Raw genomic sequence first — 24,170 nt, 5'->3', positions numbered from 1 at the left:
ACCTAGAAAGGTAATAGTGGGAAAATGCTGAGGACGTTTATTAAGTAATGCAACACATTTTTCTCTGGCATTGGCGCGTGGGGTAGTCTTGTCACGGACCGCGCGGCTCCCCCCCTTCGGAGGTTCGAGTACTGCCTTGGGCATGGGTGTGCTTGTCACGCATAGCGTAAGTTTGTTTAAGTTAGATTAAGTAGTGTGTAAGCTTAGGGATCGATGACGTCAGCAGTTTGGTCCCTTAAGACCTTACCACAAATTTCCAATTTCTCCGCCAATTTCGGTTGAAAACATGCGGGATTTGTTGTGGGACGTAGCGTAATGTTCCTGTTTCAGCCTCTACGTTCAGGAAGTTCCGATGGGTAGTGGCGCTATACGTAGCCCTCGAAACGACTTCTGTAACGGAGATGTGTTCCAAGCGGAAAGCTGTCGTTGACGTCTTATGGTGGAAAACCAGGCATCGCAGATATTCACAGGTGCTTGGAGAATGTCTACGGAGGCCTGGCAGTGAACAAAAGCACGGTGAGTCATTGGACAAAGTGTGTGTCTCCATCGCAACAGCCGGCCGAAGTGGCCGTGCGGTTAAAGGCGCTGCAGTCTGGAACCGCAAGACCGCTACGGTCGCAGGTTCGAATCCTGCCTCGGGCATGGACGTTTGTGATGTCCTTAGGTTAGTTAGGTTTAACTAGTTCTAAGTTCTAGGGGACTAATGACCTCAGCAGTTGAGTCCCATAGTGCTCAGAGCCATTTTTTTTTCCATCGCAACAAGCTTGTGCAAACCTGTCCAATCTCCAATATGCAGGCATACCACAAACAACTGTGCTACTCGCCGAAATTAAAGAAAGAACTTAATCGTGGTCATCACAAAAATGGAAACCAACTTCTACTTGTCCATGACAAAGGAAGGCCTCACACAAGCCTGCGCACCCGAGAATAGCTGACAAAACTTCATTGCACTGTTCTTCCATATCCACCCTACAGATCGAACTTCCATCTGTTTGGCCAATGAAGGGTGCACTACGAGAGAGCAGTACTTCGGTGAAGGGACGATTATTGATTCAGCAAAATGTTGGCTTCGAGGTCGATAAATAAAGTGGTTCCATGCGGGAATAAAGGTCCTCCCAGTAAGGTTGTGTAAGGCCGTCGTATTGAACGGAGTTTATGTTGAAAAATAGGTTTTTGTAACCAAAAATTGTTGAGAGTAAATGGTACATTGGAATCCTGAATAGAAGCAAACTGCTTAAAAAAAAAAAGAAAAAAATTCAAATTTTTTCATCATTATTTGCAGTAAACTGGGCTTGACGTAACATTTTTTTGATGTTATTGCGAAATGCAACTGTAATTGACGTAAGTTAATTCCATATTTATTATATTCATTTTTATTTACGCGGACGTTGCACAGTGCAAAGAGCATATTTTCCAGTCCTTAACTCACATTAGAGATGCTCAATAGTGTTTGTTACTCCCCAAATGTCAGTAGGTACATGCTATTAACTGACGTCACTGACACGAATTGCCAGGGAATGCGCGGCACCAGCCCGCTTCGGAGATATATTTATTTAGTTGCCTCCCTGCAGGCGCAAACAAATTCTATGGGAGAAAATAGAAGGGATGAGCTCTCTACCCCTATAGGCACCCTCTGGAAACACGCCGTAATGGGCAGCGCAGTTCGAAACTTGGAGAGATGCTCTATTCAGTGGTATGTGTGATTTCTCTTTTTTACAGGTAGTTTCCGCACAGTATTCTTCTGAAACATAGGCGGACAATGAAAGACATTTAGTCTTTCATCGTCAATATGTGTGGTACTCAATGTCTCTATACCATACAACGCCAGTGGAAATACACTATCCAGTCACCGTAATGTGACTCTGTGTTTAAAGCATGAATAACTACCTTTTGTACCTCAGAGCGCTGCGAGATGTGCAGGAAATGAGTCAATGAGATTGTGGAAGTTACCGACAGAGATGTGGATTCATTCTGACTCCAGAGCCTAGGCCAGTTGAGCTTGGGTTGTCGGTTCAGAATCCCTTGCGCGAGCAGCCTAATTGAGATGATCCTACAGATTCCCAATTGAGTTTAAACCCGGGGAGTTTGACGGCCAGGGAAGTACGATAAATTCATTCTGGTGTTCTTCAAACCACGCACGTATATTGCGAACTTCGTAACATGTTACACTGTCTTGCTGGTATATTTCATTGCTCCGAGGGAAAACAATCTGCATGTGTGGGTGGACATAGTCCCCAAGGATTGATGGAAATGGAAATGAGCGTTTGCGTCATTGGCTGGAAGGCCCTTTGGGGAGCATGTCCGGCCGCCGTGGTACAGGTCTTATTACATTCGACGCCACATTGGGCGACCTGCGCGCCGAATGGGAATGAAATGATGATGAAGACAACACCCAGTCACTGAGCAGAGAAAATTCCCCAGCCTAGCCGGGAATCGAACCCGGGCCCGTAGGACGGCAATCCGTCACGCTGACCACGCAGCTATCGGGGCGGACCTCAAGGATAGATGAATACTTGTGATGGTCCACTATGCCCTCCAGAATTACGAAATCACCCATAGAATGCCACGAAAACATTCCTCAGACCACAAAACTGAGTCCTCCAGCCTGCACCCATCCGATTGGTTACGGGGTGTTTGCTTTCAGACGTTTCACGTCTTATATACCAGCGCCCATTTGTCATCTAAAAGGCCACAAGTCACCAATTAGTAGACGTCCAGTTGTGGTTTTGGCGTTCAAATCCTAGCCATCGTAGCCGATCAACAGCAGTCAGCTTGAGGGCGTGAAACAAGCTCCTACTGCGGTGTACCATAAGCAGCAATTTCTCTGGAATGCCATTGAGCCCCTCGTCTCATCTAGGCGGTCAGTTGCTTAACATTTGAACGTATATTCACCCGTAAACATATCCGCAGCCATTGTTCATCTCTGTCTCCTATAGTCCATGGTGCACCACTGTTATCTCAGCACCAATTTTGGTTAGCGCTGTTTTGCCATGCATAGTACACTTTAACCTTGACGACACACAAGCAGCTTACAAATTTAGCCGTTTGGCAAATTTCTCACCCTTGGTCGTTAAGCCAATTATCATGCTGGTTTGGACGTCAGATAAATCACTCCATTTCCACAATACGACAACAATAGCACTATTATCCGCGTCCCCCGACACGCTTTATATAACTTCCACTTCTAGTGCTACTACCTGCCGTCTGTGAGTGGTCATTTCACGTTGACGCCGTACATAGATGGTCGTCACATTAATGTGACTGGACCGAGTAGTATTGAATTATATACCTTGAATCTGGTTAAGCTCGAGAGAATGTTTGAAGTCATCATCTGTTTAATGCTCAGTTTTAAGCATTAATTATTCTCTGTTATCTTCAGTTGAAAGTTTCTGTGGCTGTTAAATTAGGAACCCAGGTATTTCAAGTTTTTTTCTTTGGTCACACTCAGATCTTCAACTTGAAACGGAACGCATTGAATGGGACTCCTCGAGTAAGGTTTTCCACCCAGTATATGTCGAGGCCTGAAGGAACAGCAAGTACTACGGACTATATGAAATGAAGTAGCAGCAAATCACTGTGCTGAAAATGAAAGCTATAAGACTTCAGTGAGCAGTGCATGTGGCTCGCATAGTCAATCACTGTAGAGCTAAAGTAGTGCTGGTGGGACGATCTGAAGGATAACGTCTACTTACCAGCCACTGGAGGCACATTGCGAGGTCAGCACACAATCTTAAAGGTCGAGGAGGGCCGGAAAAATATGTAAGTACCAACCATCTACAAATTAAAAAGTGACTATCTTCGGTAACGAGCACATAAAAGTTCCTTGTAACAATAAACGTTATGAAAGATACCAGAAGATTCGCATTTTACGCCGTACAGTATTTTCAAATCAAATATCATCTCATTAAAGCCAAATATTTGTCATACTTATTCATAGTATCTGCCACGGCAGTCAAGAAAAGAATTTCACAGTTTATTGTCAGTATATTGTACAATATTCAACCGTTGTTAAGCTGAAGTTCTAACACTCAACCATTGTTACGCTAAAGTTCTAACACTTTGTAGAAAAGTTGTTAGAACTTTACAGTGCTTGTTACTGTGTCAGCTTTGTCAACAAGGAAAAACAGTTGCATACTTCTTAACTAGAACGAAATTCACAGTCATAAATGAATGGATATCGTATCATTCTATTCTACTCGGCTATCGATCGACCATTATGAAACAATGCAGAAAAATGGCCATACACATAGTATGCTTCACCATACACATAGTATGCTTCACCATATGCTTGCTGCTCTTATTTCCTTATTTAACTTCCAGGGCTCACAAAAATTCACGAAAATGATTACGACAGTTACGCTGGGTTAATGCATTGCTCGATCCACCGAATATTTTGCAGAACAGCTAGCTACACGAACTGCACATCGTCTCCATAATGTCTCACTGGTTAATAGGTGTACAATAATGGTTTCTTGCACACTGTTGAATCAAAGCTGTACGTGAGACATTTACAAACAACAGGCCATGAAAGATGAAATGTGTTTGTAATTTAATGATCACTGTGACGTCTATTCATGTTGAGAAAGTCAGACATTTGTGAGAGGGTGAGACTAAACCAGCGGATCATCACCTACAACAGAGACTTTTCTCGCCCAAAATTAGTTAGGTACTTAGTTACGTGTTCCACTGATCAATCTCACGGTAACCGTTATGATGTGCAGCGTGTCAAGTGCATAAGAAATACACACATGAATGAAGGTTTTTTTTTCTTTTTTTAAGCTTAAAAGTTTTATTACCTCCCCATTCCCTTAAATGGCACAATATTCTTATATTATACCTATATATTTATTTATTCCTATTCAAGAATTCATCTACGGTATAGAAAGAGTTTTCAAGGAGATATGATTTCAGTTTATTTTCAAAACTGTTACTGCTGTCTTTCAGACATATCATTTCATCTGGTAATTTAACGAAAAGTTTCACAGCAGCATATTTTACTCCTTTCAATGCAAGAGACAGGTTAAGTAGAGGCTAGTGTAAGTATTTCTTTCTTCTTTTACTACAATCATGAATATCACTGTCATTTTTAAACTGGTCCATGATGTTGAGAAGAAAGCGATTGAGGGAAAACACCGAAAAATTACATTTGGTCGGCGAGAGACCAGATCCTCGCGAAGTCCAAAACAACTGCAGAGCTTTGCTCGATTGCCTGTATATGTTAATTTAATTTATCTTTTATATGTTGCAACATTGAGAGGTTCATGGATGACATGTGTCAGTTATTTATTACTTTTTATGGTTATTATTTAACGTTGAACTTTTATAGCTTTAACAGTGATTTTGTGGAAGAATGTTGGCTATTGATATATGCGTTATTATATTTCGAGTATACATTAAGCTAATGGGAATGTACTTGGACATCATCATATAAGGAAACATACGGTACTTTTCTACAGGTTCAGCGCTGAATAGGATATTTCGGTACAGACTATTGTGTTAAATTAGCTACTAATTTCGTCTTCTGTTTTGCAAATTAGAAAATGGGTACCACACACAGATTTCTTATTGACTTAAATTTAACTTATGTCCCAGTCCTAATATTTTGCCCACTTCTAGATTGCCACACTACAAGTATCAGTCAGTCCTGAATTACGGTCTAAAAAAAAGTTAACTAAATGTCATGTTATGGAAAGGAATAAACCGTTCCTTACATAAAAGTATCCGTCAGAGACGCCCAGCGTAACGATCACATAACAACTAAAACCGTATTTCCTAAAAAAATTAAGAAACTAAGAATAAAAATTTATTAATTTAAGACGAGAAGTATTTGCACATGAAAACAATGTCCACGAGTAAAGAGATGTATGGAGGAAGATTACAGTGTTTTTGAATTATTTTTCTAGTCAGTGCTTTACAATTTGAATATAAGTCTACAATTATTGACGATCATTTGTGGACATTTATAGAAATATCCAAATAGGGCTTTCCTGTCAGTAAAAGTGTGAAATCACAAGGATAAAATAACTGTAATAAGAAAGATAGTTGAAGGAACTGGTATTAGTCTATCATTATGTTTATTGAAGTAATTTGGAAAAATCACAGTAAATCTGAATGTGTGGCAGTTTTGGGATCTGAAACAGGCCCTCTGTGAATTCAAATACAGTGTCCTATAGTTGCAACACTCGCTTGGTTGATGTAATGTGAATGCACAGTGAACTGTCATGGATCTCTCAAACTGTTCCCCGGAATGTTGACAATTCTGGAAAACAATAGACCTTTATTTACAAATTATGTAAACTTATTCATGTACAATCCCATATACATATACGCTTTATCGCTGCGCTCAACTGAAATTCGCAAGATACAGGGACATTAACTATTAACGACACAAACTAAATTCCTTTTTATCGTGTGAACGAACTTTTCTGTCACATAACGATGATATGCCTTTTATTGATGCATTCACTTTTCAACTTAAAGCTAAATGTGGTAAAAAATAACGGACTGTATTTTACTTAACAAAAACTTTTTTTCCAAAATTCATAATACATTTGAGACTATAACATATACATACATAAATATATCATCTATCGAAATATCTTAGGTTCACTTAGAATTATCTCTCACCACACTCACACTAAAGTAAAATACTTGCTCTGATTGCTCAGAAAATCGAATCTGATTCTTAGTTGACTGGCAAGTTAGTATCACAAAAGTTTCTTCACATATCTTCCAGCCGATCACGACATGGATGACTTTTCCGAAAGGACAGTCAGAAGTTTCTCATCAACCGCCTCTGACAGTGATACTAACTGGGACATTTCAAATCCAACATTTGCAGATTTTTGTGTAGAATGTTTACGTGTATTATAGGTGAATGAACTGTAAAATTTTCTGAAGTGGTAGGTGGACGTATGATGTATTCTCTCTCTCTCTCTCTCTCTCTCTATATATATATATATATATATATATATATATATATATATATATATATATATGGGAAAAACTTGCATTTATTTCAGTATGACTTGCACCCTGAAATTAATAAACAGTAATTTTCCATGACTGCTATCTAAAACGTAAAGAAAATATTTCAGATTTCTGAAGACGGCTGCAGATTTAAGGACAGCAGGAACAATAGGAACGGAAACGCCTATGATGACAAGAAGGTCTACCCAGATCGCTCTATTCTGTTTGCGGATTCGTCTTCCATGGAAGAAGAAGACGGTGAGGAAGAGGAGGAGGACGAGGAGGAGGTTGAGGAGGAAGAGGAGTTGTTTGCGGCCCCGTTTGATGACTCTCCGCCGAGAGGTGGACCAACACGTGGCACCAGTTGCTCGATGGGTTCTGTCGTGCTCACTGGAGCGTTGATGTCCAGCCGCAGTTTGGCAGCAACGAATGGCTTGGCGGCTTCCACAAGCTGCTGCTTCCTCTCTGCTGCGTTCTGTGGGCGTACGAGAAACAACAATACTATGTTTAGCCGATGAAACAGCAGATCAGTCTCAGGCGACAGACGAGTTCCACTGTCAGTTGAAGAGATGCTGTAAGATAAATGTCAACAGAAGTAAAGCAATGGTTGTGGAGCGCACAAGAATAATTCTTAATTATTAAATCATTTAATACTGACGCAACCAGATTAAAATATGAGCCACTTGTAAATGAGTGGTGCTATTTGGGTAGAAATGGAATTGACGATGTCAGAAATAAAGAAGGTATAAAATGCAGGCTTGGCATTTCAAGAAATTTATTTTTCTGATAGTTAGAAATATCTTAATAATGAATATAAATTTAAGTGTGACGAATTCTTTTCTGAAAGTATTAATAATTCTAATGGAACGTCTTTCGCTACATATAGACCCTCTTAATGCAGTTAAGAAATGGATTACCCAATACACTTTATAAATTTTCTATACAAAACAAAAAAATTCAGAATTATTATGACTTCACCTTTCATATAGATTTAATAAAATAAATAATATGATATTCGTTATTTTCAAATAACTTCATTATTTCTCATCGTTTGGATTTATTTCGAAATGTGTTTATTTAATATTTCCATTTGAAGTCATTAATCGTTAGTTATAGACTTTAGAATAACATCAAACAGGATTATAAATGAGTACGTTATTTGTTATGTAAAATACTTTGAGATACACACAACCTTAGTGAGTATGTATGGTGGTGGCAGAAACAAGACGTAATTGTTGGTGCATACTACCGTATAGAAGACTTCTAATTTCATGACTTTATTCGTGAGATTTAATTCAGATGATTCTTTCTGATGAAATTTGCGAGACACATTGGTGTCTTGCTTTATTGTAACATCCAACCATAACTTAATTAAAACATTCATCTGTGTACAGAGCCCCGCGTAAAAAGCTAAGAAACAGTTGGTACGTTTTTATACAACCACTACAGGATTTACGCACCTCACTTATTTTATTTGATGTTCATTTATTCGATGTCTTCTTCTACGTGTTCCGGTGTTTGCATATGAGCGAACAGGACGGAATCCGCCATTGTTTTGCATTATCATTAGAAGGAGAATTTAAGGGATCGTAGCTATTATATTAAAAGCCAAGGCGCAGCGATGTACCAATATACTATCGAATGCAATCACGAAAAGTTAATGTGAGATGTAAGGTAAATAATTGTATATATTACGTGTTAATATTTAAGTTTCCAAAGAATGAATTCAAAATTTTGTGTATTTGAATGTGTTTAAGGAAAGATGTACAAATTTTGTGGCTGCCTGCTCGTATTCCTAGAGGCGTAGATCTGCTATACTAAAAAACAACTGTTAATTGCTGATACCTTGAGATAGGCAACTAGCAGTCTCCAGTGACCTAACCTTTTGACTCTTAGCTGCTTGAGTCATTCTTTACATTTACGTAGAATAATAGTTATAACGAAAAAGGTCTCAAACAGTTTTTCCATTAGTAGCAAAAACCTTATGAACTGTAATTCTATTATCGCATGTAATACCGTCTTGTTTAAAAATTATTCTTCCAATGAGCCACGCTTTCGTCGAGGAGCTACTATAACAAGACGAGTAATGAGATTTTTATTCCGCTATCTTCCTTCTCACTCATTTTGACTGCTGTACACTAGTTTCTTCATTGCTAAAAAATGCAATTGATTCGAAAAATAACTAACAACATTTTTCAAGTTCAAACACATAATTATTTTATGCATTAATAGAAGGGAGAGTCGTCACATAGTTTTATACGGAAGTGAAACATTAATGATAAACAGTATGCGCAAAGAGAGAAAAAAAGCTTTAGAAACACTACAGAAGAATGCTAAAGACCCGATTTTTATTGAGTCGACGTCCGGAGAAAATAATTGTTAGTATAATTTGACCTAAACAAGCGATTCATCCATACGACAAATTCTGTGGATTCAAGGAATAATTAATGTGATAATGTGGGGGATGTAAAAGTTTTAGAGAAAGTCTAGAGCTTAAACAAAGCAAGCAGGTTCAACTGGATATACGTTGCAGTAAAAATATGTAGAGATAAAGGGAATGCAAAAACAGACTATTGCACTGCATTGAAGCAGTCTTCGCACTTAACATCACAATAACAACAAAAAGAAGTAGGCATTACTTTCTGACTAATTGTTCGTACACTGGTGCTTCAAAGGTCTTAGTGCAGATACGTTTTATAGTCCCGATCACTTCAGCTGAAAAATTTGCCATGAGTACCCTAGACCAAATTTGATGAACGTAGGTAACGAATTTATATACGTTTTTATAGATTCTGCCAGTTGAACGGAATTGCTGTTTCCTTAGAGTATAGCTCAACTTCAAAGGTCTTAGTGCAGATACGTTTTATAGTCACGATCACTTCAGCTGAAAAATTTGCCATGAGTACCCTAGACCAAATTCGATGAACGTAAGTAACGAATTTATATACGTTTTTATAGATTCTGCCAGTTGAATGGAATTGCTGTTTCCTTAGAGTATAGCACAACTTTGTCCCTTACACGTTCTTTAGTTCAGGCTGACAGATTGGTTTCGTAAGAGTACGAGTCTTATTAACTTTCTCAGAGCAAAGTTTCTGTAGACCGTCATTAGAGAAACATCTTTTGCAATTATGTAGGTTCTTTCGCAGGATTGGTACGCGTTCCTTGATACAGGGCAGGATCGCCATAATTTCATAGTAATTTCGGTAATAAACAATAAGAGAAATTTAGAGACAGTTCAAAGGTTTACTTTAAGTTGGGTTTACTCATACAGTTAAAGCGTTAGGGAAATTAGAGCTCAAGTTGCAGGTGTAAGTCCAAATTTTTGATACCATTTAATTTGACAGTTACATATAAAACACTCTGTGCGTGAAAATAATGCCAAAATGCACTTAGTTTGGAATTAGATACTGAATTGTAAGTTTTCCGTTAGAATAAGGTAATTTATTTCGTAGATAGAAGAGAAACATGAGTACCATCATTAAAATTATCCTATTAGGAATTCATTATGTTCTCTACTCCAATTGCACAAAACCTGCACTGCTAGGTATTAAATTTTTAGCAACAAGAATACAAAATAACAAAAATTCACTTACTATGGGTATACAGTATAGTATGGAGAATGCGAGATTTTTAGGTGATATGGGAGTTCATGAAGTACTAAATTCAGTACACAGAGCTGCCACTTCTGGCAGGAGCAACGGCCTCGCGTCTAACTGAGCTTGGATGACACAGTCGAGAATGTCATTCACGATAGTTGAACTTAATGGCAAGAGATCGTCATCGTAGCGACCGGCAATTGCTCGCATGCCAAACTCTCGGCAACCCGTGACCAAATTTTTCCAGTTGTTGTGGAGAACGTGCTGGACAAGGCAACAATCGAACACCCTCTGTTCAAAAATGGTTCAAATGGCTCTGAGCACTATGGGACTCGACTTCTTAGGTCATCAGTCCCCTAGAACCTAAAACTACTTAAACCTAATTAGCGCCTAGAACCGCTCGGCCACACCGGCAGGCGAGCACCCTCTGTATCGAAGTAGTTCTGAACAGCTTGGGAAACGTGCGGTCTTGCATTATTTTTTTGAAAGAAAACGTTAGAGACATCAACAGCTTCTGGGTACCTGCTCCGACAAGCTGCATGTTAAGTGCCCCTCTTCCACCAGATGGTCACCACTACATATGCAGCCGTCATATAATATATACGAAATGAGAACGAAATATCGTGTGCCATACATAGGTCGCTGCTTGAAATTGCTGCAATTTTGATACCCTAGGTGTTCACAACAATTTGTAGGTCTTTAATATTGCTAATAACGACGGTGTTATATAGAAGATGTGCCGATTACACAGAACCTCTATGGCTTTCTTACGTCACATGTTTTGAGTCAGCTGTCCAGTAACGAAAAATACCTGTAGCCTTGAAAGCAGTATTCAAAACTGTCTGTGGTGTAAGGTCGTGAACTTCGTGAGGGTCGCTGTTTCAGCGTGTCAGAATTCAGATTCTGCAGTCCATGTACTAAATACCCGATGGGATTTTTTATTACTAATATGGACGTTCAAAACCAAATAATAAGTACGCTGAGTGAACACTTGCAGGAAAAACTATTTTCACTTCGTTAACTGTTGTACAACAGAATTTATTTTTGGTAGCTTTTCTGGTAGTTGAAACGCTCCCAAAACATCAGAGGTCCATCTTCGGCCGAACTACACTCCCCACAAAGCGCATGTTATCTCATCATCTGGTCATCTGTACACTGGGTGCCTTGCAGCATTTGAAAAGAGGTAAAATCGACACCCGTCGGACAACACTGTATTCCTCCAGTCAGCTATATCCAGTTTCTCAATTGTTTGGTCTACTGAAGATGAGCAGTTTTAAGTGCCAACATGAAAAATTGCGCTCTGCGAGATATTCGACTCGAAATGTCCATTGTATATAGTTTTCTTAAGAAATGTTCACTTGGAAAGTGGTTGAGATGGATCTGTATTCACTGACAGCAACAATGCTTGCATTGTTTGAAGCCATTTGTCATTGACAAGGCGTGGTAGTCGTTTGTTGTCCCTGTCGATTAGTATTACGCAGTGACTGACTTTCTGTGAAGCATATAGCGACTTGCTCTACGATTAAGGATCTTCGGCTCACACCGTCTCACGCAACCTAATGAAAAAATTAAGACAAAATTTAATTGATGTCATCTTTTATCATAAAATTCTACAATTCAAGCTGGCGAAGTATTGTTCAGTTTCTCTACTATCTCTCAGTAGCTAAAAGCAAGAAATCGCGCAATATGCTGCCGTCAGAAATTTTCAATAGAAAGCTATTTGGACTTAAGATGCTCCAACGCGCAGTACTCTTTTTCTCCACGAGCTAGACCTTTTCGCTTCCTTGCATCGTGCATACATCATACATGCGTGGAAAAGAACACTATAGTAACTGCTTCAGCAGCTGGTAAGCCCAAGTGTGCGCTCTTGAGCAGGAGGGTGCCCAGAGGTCTTGAAACACGGTAGTCAGCTTCAAATGTCATACTTACCAACAGCTAAGGGGAAAAACAGTCTACAGTTAGTATTCACAATGGTCTCGATCGCACTGCAATGACCTGCAACAGTTTACTGCTTTCCACTTTTATGAGTCATTATCAGATGTCGTTCAAAGGTGTCTGAATACCTAAGGGAGCAAACTGCGTAGGTCATCGGTTCCTAGACTTACACACTACTTAAACTAACTTAAAATTACCTTATGCGAAGAAAACACACACACACAAGCCCGAGGCAGAACTCGAACCTCCGGTGAGAGGGGCCGTGCAGTCCGTGACATGACAACTCAAACCGCGCGGCTCATTATCAGAAACACCATCTTGTTACAATAGTAACATGTCGAAAAGTCATTTGTCGTCCATTTTCGCCACCTGTTCATCTCAAGGAGAGCAAGTCACGTACAGAAGCATTCATAAACATAGGATAAAAGGCACACAAAAGTTACATTTACCAATTGCAATTAAGCGTAAAAAACACAAACCTGGTCAATAAAGTGTTCAAAGAGAATAAAGAGATAGATAAAATCTAAATATGTACAGTTAGCTGAAGCATACTGATTAAACATTTCACACTCATAAGTCAAAGATTGTTTGGATAACAGAGGGTAGGGAGTAGTAAAAAATGTACATTATTGAATAATAAAAAGCTGTCTGTCGGTGGTAAATTGTAATATTTCAATAAATCTTATTGTAAAATTCCAGCAGCGAAAGAATGCTCTTATCAGAGCACAAAAACCCTGATGTCCTACTTTTTTTTTTAGAAAACTCTGACTCTTAAATGTGGTGCCAGCTCCCTCATTTTAGAGTCCTCAGTATCTTTAAAAATTTTCACAAAATTTTGACATGCAAACAAATTTATGGTCTTTTTAACATGCAACTCACCTCTTACTCCCACAAGTTCCCCAAACTGTAACTCACTCACACCTACTAAGCCATCATTGCATGTCACCCATACCCAACCACTCCGACTTGCCTATTCTGACTCACTCATTCAGTCCAATTCATTGCCGTTATTCTTTGTGTGGCTCTAACTGACACTGTCCTCTGTCCTGAAGGGCCACAGTCTCCCTCATCCTGTCCTACTAATATCACTGTCTCCCTTTTGCTGTCTCTTACTACTACTATCTCTCACTGCTGCTGTCACTTCTCATTGACATCATTATCCTCGTTATCACTGCCAGAGATTCTGTCTCTCATTATCACTGGCTCTCACCCCCTTCCACATTGTCCTCCTTTTTATTTCTGGCACTGTCTCCTTCACTCTTTTTCTGGTACTGCAACTATCTTGCACTGCCACTGTATCCCTCTCTTACTCTAACACTGCCATTGTCTATTTCTTGCTCACTGCCACTGTATCCCTCTCTTACTCTAACACTGCCATTGTTTCTTTCGTGCTTTCTACATCACGACCGCAGTCTACCATCTTCCAGAGAGTTTTTAATTTTCAGTCTTTTCTCCACTGCCAGTGTCTCGTGTCGAGTATTTTCGTATGCCAACATTTTTAGGGCATGTGACTCAACGTTATGGCTCGATCCAATTTTGATAGTTTACTTATATGAAATTGTAATAACTGAGGAGTGTGTAATTATACAGTCAGAACCGATTTTGTATGCACAAAAATTTTACATATGCTACAGAAAAAACGTGTTTGCAGAACCCCTCTGATGATAACGGTGACACTTTACAGCACATTTGTCTGTGCTACGACGCTTTTAAGCCTACGTTTTTCCTCACACTGACTTGTACGTGCCTGTTTCACGTGTAATAGTAGTGTAACTTTGAACCTCTGTATCTCGGAAACGGATAAAGATATCAAGAAAATTTTCAAGGCTGTTCGAGATTGTGATCTTAAAAATTTCAGCCACGTTTCAATCATTTGCTGTGCATAGCCGTCTCGGAATTCGCGGCTCAGTTTTGGTACCGAAAAAACATGTTCTTGGGCTTTTTTGGGGGGGGGGGGGGGGGAGGGGACAGCCCATGAACCGAATGGTGCCTCCATAAGCACCTTAAGGCACCGGAGACCTCATCTAATGCAAAACTAACCAGCCGATTTGCTCCACTTGCCTAAGTTGGAGGAAGTGTGAAACGTTCAAATTTTGACCCTTACTGCAAGATAGTTACATAAAGATGATTCTTCTCTTGAATATAAAAAATGTGTGTGAAACCTTATGGGACTTAACTGCTAAGGTCATCAGTCCCTAAGCTTACACACTACTTAACCTAAATTATCTTAAGGACAAACACACACACCCATGCCCGAGGGAGGACTCTTGAACATAAAAATAGTCCCTAGCCAAAGGGCTATCCAAAATATTTGTCCCTACCTTTCTATCACCAACAGCCCTCGACGTATGAGCCGCTGAAAAATCCCAGTTTGGTCCATGGTGTTATGGAGTATAAGAGGTACACATGTTGCAGCATGCGTACTAATGCTCAGGATCTGTGATGAATAGTTCTAACCTCTTCAATTTTCTTGAGTTTTACCACTCATTAATTGTGGTGAGGTGCTGACTCAGCCTTTCAGTATATATGAAACAATAAAAATCTAACTATGTAACTGATTAACTAACTGATTAATGACCTGTTACTTCAGTAATACTTCTTTAAAATGATTCTTGACATTTGAAACGAGTAGACTGTTAGAAGTTAGCCATTGCAATCGAGACAACTGTGGACAGACTGTGATCCAGTTTAGCGTTGTCACCTCTCATTAAGAAACGTTTTAACGTACCGTGATGAGGCTGCCGGCAATCTTTGAGATGTTGGTGATGAGACTGAAGCTGCCGCCGAACAGCTCGTCTGGAATCATGAGGCTGACGCGGGTGCGGGGAAACTCGGGAACCTCGTCGGGGGTGGTGGAGCGTGGCGGAGCAGCGGTGCCCCTGCCGTCCTGCAACACGCAACACTCACGTCAGCTCAGCCGAGTTTTCAAGTCTTAAATCAGGATAACTGAGAAAGCGACACTGACTTCGATTACTCTGAATTATGCTTACTTACTTTAGACGTGAAGGAAAAAAGTAAACAATACAGATACCACAGATAAAGATATCAACATATGAAATACATAACGGAGGTGTCGAACAGCGTAGAAGGGAGATATACGAGTGGACTGGAGATTTCGCTACAATTAGGAAAGAATCATGTTATATCTGTAAGCAACGTATATCTGGAGACACTTGGAAATTTAAAATCGGAAATGAAGTGCATAACTGTGCCTGTTTTGAAGGAGTTGTACGAGCACACGGCCTACGAAATTGAAGGTGATTAAATTAGATATAGTTATTGTTCAATATCTAGTCAATCTAAAATGTGCCGAGATTGATTCTCTTCCTTGCCTAAAAGCAACCTCAGTGCAGTATCTATGGTGGCAACTCGAACATACATCTGCAAACAACAGGTGTGTCTTCGACCCGTGGTGAGCAGTGTGAGCAGGCATTGGTAAGTAGTGGACATGCGAATGTAGGATGACAACATTGTTGTGCCACAAATCTCAGTGAAGTTACATCTCTAAATCACGTGCTTTACACTCTCTTTAGAGTGATCTGAAGAAGAGAAAGGTTTGTGCAAAAAATTGGTCCCGTACACCTTGATTCGCGAAACAAAAGTAGTGAGATGTGCATGCCACCAAGGCTTGGCTGAAATGGAAATCGTGGACGGTTCACTTCTGGAAAACCGACCACGGGTGACGAGACTTGCTGTCTTCAATATTACTCTGCCACAAATAACGAAGTGTAGAAATCCACATCAAGAGTCAATGTTTTGACGACATAGCCAACATTGAAGCCAATGTGACGCGTGGGTTGGACTACTTCACGAAGAATTGGTTTTGTGACAGTATCACATGGTTGTATGAGCATTCTGAGTAGCAGAAACCTTTCTGCGCCAAGGAAAGTGACTTTAACTCTTTATGTAGAGTATTGGTACTTTTAGTATGACTACACTGGACGAAAAACTTCGCTTTAGTTCCCTTATGTAGATATCCTGTGAATATTTCTTATGAGCTACAAATATCAATACCATGTCTTTCTAAGAGAAATGGAACTTCCACATATGAACTATGGTTTCATAGGACTACGTGACAAACGTTAAATTACACGCATGCTGATACCAAAGGCGTGTTTCTAAAATATAGAAGTAATAAAATGCATAATTCTTTGTCTACCAAAATAAAACTGAGAAGGTTATTAATTTCATGTTTACATAACAGTGGACCCGTCGTTGCAGGCCACAAGGGAGATATTGCAGAAATGCGGCACAAACAACAGTTCAGATTCCTAGATGTGTGTCACTTCTGTTGTATCAACGTTTACTTCATAGTAGTTTCAATAATTACTATACACGTATTTTCAGTCGTACTTTCATTTATATAACTGTTTCATCTCTTAGCGAACTTTCAGGCTGGGAAACTAAATGCACTGATTTTCAATTATGAGGGTTACACGCTATGCTGACAGAGCTACGTTGTTCTATTAACACTTGAATCAAACATATAGGAGCTGTGAAAAATATCCAGGAATTGTTAATTAAGGAGAAAATGTAAATACGATATATAGACGATTTGTGGCACTGGCTGGAAATATCCGGTACTCACTACTAAATAACCATATGGCTGCACACTTGTGCAATCAAACAGTTAACATAGGAGATGGAGATGCAGAAATGTGGAGATCTTACAATCAATAAAAACTAGTAAAAGACTTCTCTGCACTACTTATCTGGGTCACCAGTGTTACTGTAAGAGTGGGCAGCTATTTGTTCAGTTACATTACTGCTCATTCGTATCTGATGGATCTTGCATTCTCTGTGTCGTATTAAGAGCTACATAATCGCTATTGCTTAAGACGCAAATTGATACCTTTTCATAACTTATAGGGTTTCAACATCTGCTGCCCACGTAACGTCGAAGAAAAGACTAATTGCAAATACCACTCAAGATGTTCGCATGGTACTCAAAACTAGTAGGAAATAAACATTACTATCGAGGGTGAAGATCAAAAAGTTATACCGAGCCTTTCAGAAAGGAAGAATGTAACAAAATCACTGTATCTAAAATCAGATTTCCCAGGGTTGACAGTCTAACAAGCGAATTATTTTTTAAATAAGAAAATGAAGCATTTGCTACTTGTAGCTCGATTAATACTGCAACAGTGAGGAGGATGTAATTATAATCAAGATTTTTATGATCTAGTTCATTGACTATCTTCGTTATTTACAGCTTATTCTGATTATATGAACGTATATTTTAGTGTGGAGGAAGTGACATTAGACGTTTCATTATTGCAAGCGTTGTTACTAAAAAGTACGCACCTGTAAGGTAATAACTGTCTGATTAAATTCACATACAGTTTGTTTTGAAATCTAGTCTGCAGCTGTTTGCACTTTACCTACTCGGAAGGACCTAAAAGTTTTTATCGCTGATAAGATTTGTTCCTCATTGTTGATGTAGCCCTTTTTATGGAAATTTTATTATGGTTCTACACGTACAGTGGTAAAACAAGTGTTAAACGCCTAATTCAAAATACCATTCGTTCTCATCTTGTAATACATTTGTTGTTGTTGTTGTTGTGGTCTTCACTCCTGAGACTGGTTTGATGCAGCTCTCCATGCTACTATATCCTGCGCAAGCTTCTTCATCTCCCAGTACCTACTGCAACCTACATCCTTCTGAATCTGCTTAGTGTATTGATCTCTTGGTCTCCCTCTACGATTTTTACCCTCCACGCTACCCTCCAATGCTAAATTTGTGATCCCTTGATGCCTCAAAACATGTCCTACAAACCGATCCCTTCTTCTAGTCAAGTTGTGCCACATACATTTGTGTTTCGGAAATACGATGATGGTGGTGGAGCGGAGATTTGTGCTCGTCAGTCTCATGATTTTGCAGCAGACTGTAACTCACATACGGATTTAATTTTTGGTATTTTTTTCGGGAGCATGCACTTTGTGCCAGAAAAACTAAACCTGACCTTTTAACTAACTGCATTCGCAGAATTACAAATATATGTATTTCAAAAATCAGAATGTTTGCTTTTCCAATCCGTCATGGCATATTAAACTTCTGCTCTGGATCAGCTCTCTAACCAGGAATCGTGCCTTCCATGTCCAATCATCTTACCAACTGCGTTGTAAAAGCAAAACTCCCAATCCGAGCTCATAGCTTCATCCTTGGGAACAAAGCTCCCTCTGTAGCAAAGTAATTTCCTTATGGTATCCTTTCTTACAAGAATGCTAATCCACCTAGTTATCCAGGGAAAGACCTACGAAGTTCGGAGAGTATGGGAGAGGTACTGGGAGAACTGCAGTTATGAGCTGGTCATAAGTGGTGACTTCATAGTTCAATGGATAAAGATTGCTCGCGGAAAGCAGATCTTTGCTTCGAATTCCGGTCTGACACACAGCTTTAATGTCAGGAAGTTCCAATGACCTCATTGCCTCATAACTTGAAAAATTCATAAAATAGCGACAATTTTTAATATCAATTTTCACGCTGCCGTAGTCAAATTTGTATCACGAAAAGTAAGAAGGTTACCTAGGTCATTTGGTCAGCGGCGCCCTGTTACATCACACATCGCAGTATCCAGGAAACCAGTTTCTTATTTTTTTTTTGTTATTATTTCACGTTAGCCTGCTGCTGGATCAGATCCTTTGTATTCCTTTGGTCTTTTTGTAGAAAATACGGCAATCGTAATTTCATCAGTTTTTCGTAGTGTTCTTATATGAGACAGAATTACGATGACTGTAGTCGTAGGTGTGACGATTAGGTCCTTACACCCTTGTCCAATACATAACGTCGCTTGTACGGCTGAAAATACCTGTTTGTTAAGTGATGTAATTCTGATGTCAAGCTACTCACATACTGTGAGTAGATCTGTCTCGTCTCGTTTATTTTGCCACCAATGTATAGTGATAATCCAATAATTTGTACCCGAATAGTTATCATCGTTTCACTAAGCTTCGGAGACGACATGCCATTCAACAGGCTCCTCAGAAGCCAAATTTCTCTTCCGACACCACGGCACCTCTTTTGGAGGTAAGTAGGGTATGAAACCCTTTCATGTACACCAAAAAATTATTTACAATGGCGCAACTGTGCTTTTTGTTCGAGCTGGACATATGGGCTGGAGGAGATGGGAAGGTACGGTGAGGTTTGGTACAGTTGAATGAATCTGTGGACCATATCGTAACTATCAAGCAAAAGAGACGTTAACTCTGGATTCAAATGAGAAGAAAACCACAAATCCGTAAAATTTGGGAACGGGAATAGCACAATATTTTTCCTTAGAAGACCAAAAGCTAGCCTTTTTAGGGGAACAGAGAGTATCATGACATATGCCAGTTTCTCGTTTTCGTTTGTGAGCAATTGTAGAGCCTATGGCTGATTCTGGAAATGAGTAATAAGAATTGGATATATTATTGGCTCCGTAGATTCTCAGTGAGCATGTGGACAATATCAGATAAACAAATATACGTAATGCTAAATTTCAAATGACTTGAAACTGTAATATTTCTACCACACTTTCTAAGACAGCTGATTCTCAAGCATTTTTTTTTACGTCATGCTGTAGAACAACTTCTAAAAACCAGGTACGGTAGACTAAATCATTGCCCTACACTGAAGTAATTGTAGTTATGACATTTTTATCACGTGAAAACGCAGTGCCTTACGCTTAATACAAACCACCTACAGTATGATTGAGAATTACCACTCATTTACCGGAACCAAAAGCGTTATAAGGTACAAGAATCTATTAAATATGAAACTCGCACTGAATACTTTTTATTACCACGAAGTGTGTAAATGGGTTATTTACTATGACGCTGTGATGTGCGAAATTTCTCTCACTGTTACTGAACTGTCATTCTGAAACACTGGCGTTCAAATCCCTGACCGGATATCCAAATTTAAGATCCTTGGTGTCTTCACATCGCTCCAGACAATAGTGAATGGTTTCTCTGAATAGACTACGAATAGTTTCTTTACCCATACTTGTCCAGTTATGTAAGTGTGTTTAGTAAAATGTATAGCAGTTGTGTTAAAAATACGCCCCTGAAGGTGCAATTAATGGTTGTGAGTTGACAGTTATATTTCAGCAACAGGAAATAAAGCAAGACATACGTTTTATATGGTTTGAAATTTGTTGGGAATAATGTGAAGCTTACATCAAAGTAGGCACGAGAAACTGGTTTCTGAATGAGGGAAAACTTTAAGAGGAAAATACATTTTCCGAATCATGAATGTTACTGAAATTGCAGCTAATCTTGGAAAGGAATGCTACATTGTAGCTACAGTAAGCAAACAAATGAAGCTAACCTGCATCCTGCCTGTACGTTTTATACGTGAGTGTTGGTGCTGAGTGACCTACTAGTGGAGGATGGTATACCATTGAGCGTCTTCAGTGTACCTACGAGAGATATATATAGACTAGTTGTATAGTGGTTGCGCTTGTATATATAATCATGTAAATGAAACACAGAAGTAGATACATAGCTAGTTGTTCTTTTGAGCCACTCTGATGTCGACTAAATGTCCCCATGTGGCAGATGCATTAGAATTTACAGTAATTTATGCAGTGGTTCTATCGACAAAATGAAGGTGAACTGATACCTCATGCAAATTTGACAAGATGAGCATACAAATAGCAACGTAGAGGCCTCGGAAACTCGTAAGTCTCAGTACTAGATGTAAAAATTAGCATAATGAAATATACTCCCAATATGTTGCGAGGCCTAATGCTTGAAGTAGATGTGGGTGTTGTTGATCATGATGATCATGACTATTAAGCTATCACTCCGCAAGACACTATGAAAGTAAGGACTGTCCTTGAGTATAATGTTTCAGCGATCTAGGTCTGAAACGTGTGGATACAAAACAATGGACAAGTATCAAAAATACCACAAATACATTTGCATAATCGCTGCGCTAGTGCAATAATGAAGCGTGAGTTCACTCAGTGAAAGTTACTATATTTTTCAATGAATTCCAGCTATCTAAAGTGTCGTTATAATTAAACTTTCGCTGCTTCAGCCAGTATAGACGGAAATCTATTTAGGGTAGTCGTAACCAACTTTATAGGAATGATGTTCAGACTGTGCGCTGCAGGATTTGCGTTGTTAACACCGTTACTGTCATGAGTTGTCGTTAGGCGCTGATACTGGTAGGGCGCGTTTGGTTGAAACACAGGCATCAGTGTGCATTACAGCTGGAGACAATCATCAGCGGTCTGGACAAGGTGAACAGGTCTGTACTCACAAAGCTGTTTCATCCAAACAATAACAATACTGCTCTCCTCTTCACGAATATCGACGTATTAAAGAAATATGAAGAGGTTATATTTCTGCAGTTCAAGAACATGACTCGAAGTTCGCATTAACTGGTGAATTGGAAATTGCTGTAGGGAGAAGCCAAAGGCCCATTCCGCCACAGATCGTTGAAGAAGTTACTATTTCTATGGCTGGGAATGCTGGAGACAATGTGCAGTCTTCAAAAAGAAGATGAACATAGTGAGGGTTGTAGCCAACATCCCGTCTGTGACATTTCTGCCTCCAGTTGAGCAATCTCGAGTGCTGATCCAGACTGTCGTGAATACCGATAGTTGTCACACTGAGTGACGTTCGTAACCTGGAACGTAAACATAGTACGCAGTTTAAAAATGTTAGCCTCTCATGTGGAAATTAAAATGTGTTTCTTTCAACAGTTTATTCGTTATTTATCTTCTGCATGTCCTTAGAAACGTTTCCACAAAGTTTCACTGTCCTACTATTACTCATTTTTCGTGGGGGCCCTCTCAAACAGAGAAACTTTAATTATCACCACCCTGAATATCATTGTCATTTTTAACGCAAAATTTCTTCATCACATCTGTATGTGCAACTAGCAGTAGCTACTTGCGCCTGTATACAGTACTGTTCATAATCGGCTATATGATGGGCAGGTATCACCTTTTATGACGAAGTCAGATATTAATTTCTTTATGCCTAGGTACCAACTGAAATGGAACGATCTATCCTCTTCACCCTTTGAATCCACATTTTACATTCGTGTAAAATTATTTTAGGGCCTGCAAATATGAGGAGCATAAGCTTTGTGGGTGCCACCAAAAAATAACTTGCTTACACCATTTCAATAAAACAAAGCTGCTGCCGCTAACTGTTATGAAAGGTAGATAAGTCTTGCTATTTTCCTTTTACAAATATAAAAAAAGCGTGCCATATTGCTTCAGAAACTGACTGAAAGGTATATGGGGGTTATTAGTTGTGAAATAACTACCCGTAAAGAAATAAAAATACAGGATTTTCTTCTTTGGGGCCACAAATATATTGCCATAGCTGAGGAACTTCCGTAACTGTCAGGAAATCCCTCTTCTTAAATATTTCGATGTATTGTGGTACACCAAATTCCGTAACGCGAGTGTCTGAGTGCGTTTCTATTGCTGCTGAACGTATTTATTCTACTGCCAAGAACCATCCACTACAGACATATTCGTAAGTTTGTAATAGAAAAGGGGAGAAGAAAATAAAATTCGTGCAGTTTTATAGAAAACGCAAGATTCTAAAAGTTGCATCCCAAAATAAAGATGACATAATCGGAGGATGAATGTCATGCTGCCAATATCGTACGTTCTCAAACGTTTTTCTAACAACGACCGTTTAAGTGGTAGGAGATACATACCTTGAAATAACGTCGTTAGACTTACAGAATTTGCTTACAAAATTATTTAGGCTTGTAAAAGTTCTATTCTGGTAACGAGCTGACATTTTGTGTTCCTGAAACAAACGTAGTGATCTGATTCGCTCTACAGACTAAATTCGTCGATTAACTCTCTAATATCTTGCTTCGCGTTTCGTCTTTTGTGAGGTATTTTGATTCTTTTACGATTTTTATCTGTTTGCTAAATAGGATAAAAATGAACTTAATTAAATAAAGTTATATTGATAATCATGTTTAGAAAGTAACGATATCGTATGACGATAAATGTAACATACTGTTTCAAGATTTAGTTTTAGTTCCAATCTGCAGAAAAAGGAAGGAAGGAAGATGAGGGTTCAAAATGGTTCAAGTAGCTTTGAGCACTATGGGACTTAACATCTGAGGTCATCAATCCCATAGAACTTAGAACTACTTAAACCTAACTAACCTAACGACATTACACGCATCCATGCCCGAGGTACGATTCGAACCTGTTGCCGAAGCGGTCGCGTGGTTCCAGACTGAAGTGTCTAGAACGGCTCGGCCACACCGGGCGGCCTGAAGATTAGGGTTTAACTTTCCGTCGACAACGAAGTCATTATAAACGGAGCACTAGCTGGGATTATTTTAAGTTTGGAGAAGTAAATCAGTGAAGGATTTATGAAAACAAAGTGAAAAAATTATTGTGTTTTTAAATTTCTAATTGACTGGGACAGGTATAGAAAAGAGAAAAGAGGGCTACATGAAACTTAATGTTTCCCTTTTGCAACAACTTTCTCTAAGAAGAAACTGCATGTGCCAAGATACTCTAAGACAGATCTAAGATATTTTAAGTTCGTGTTTCACGTAAAGATGAATACAAAATACAAAGGAGTAGGTTTTATGCTTGCATTACTGGAGGACAAATACAATCCTTACGGGTTAGTTGGCACAATATAATAGTGATTCTGATTTTAAAGTTTTATTCTTAAATAAATACGAGCTTC

At 39.2% G+C, this 24,170-nt stretch overlaps 1 protein-coding gene across 1 annotated transcript in view; it reads right to left on the bottom strand.

Annotated features, from left to right (window-relative positions):
* Nucleotides 1-7,066: 7,066 nt before the first annotated feature.
* The window catches only part of LOC124789663, a 234,960-nt gene continuing 217,856 nt past the window's right edge, over nt 7,067-24,170 (bottom strand). Inside the window, exons 5-6 of the mRNA XM_047257099.1 lie at nt 15,229-15,387; nt 7,067-7,444 (exon numbers count right to left, since the gene is read on the bottom strand). Coding sequence (XP_047113055.1) covers nt 7,172-7,444; nt 15,229-15,387 — 432 coding nt within the window. The 3' untranslated portion in view covers nt 7,067-7,171. The remainder of the gene's footprint in view (nt 7,445-15,228; nt 15,388-24,170) is intronic.

The sequence above is a fragment of the Schistocerca piceifrons genome, chromosome 3 (genome assembly GCF_021461385.2).
Source record: "Schistocerca piceifrons isolate TAMUIC-IGC-003096 chromosome 3, iqSchPice1.1, whole genome shotgun sequence".
In the NCBI taxonomy this organism is placed as follows: domain Eukaryota; kingdom Metazoa; phylum Arthropoda; class Insecta; order Orthoptera; family Acrididae; genus Schistocerca; species Schistocerca piceifrons.
Note: the sequence above shows the minus strand (reverse complement) of the source record. Positions and strands in the feature narration are given on the sequence as shown.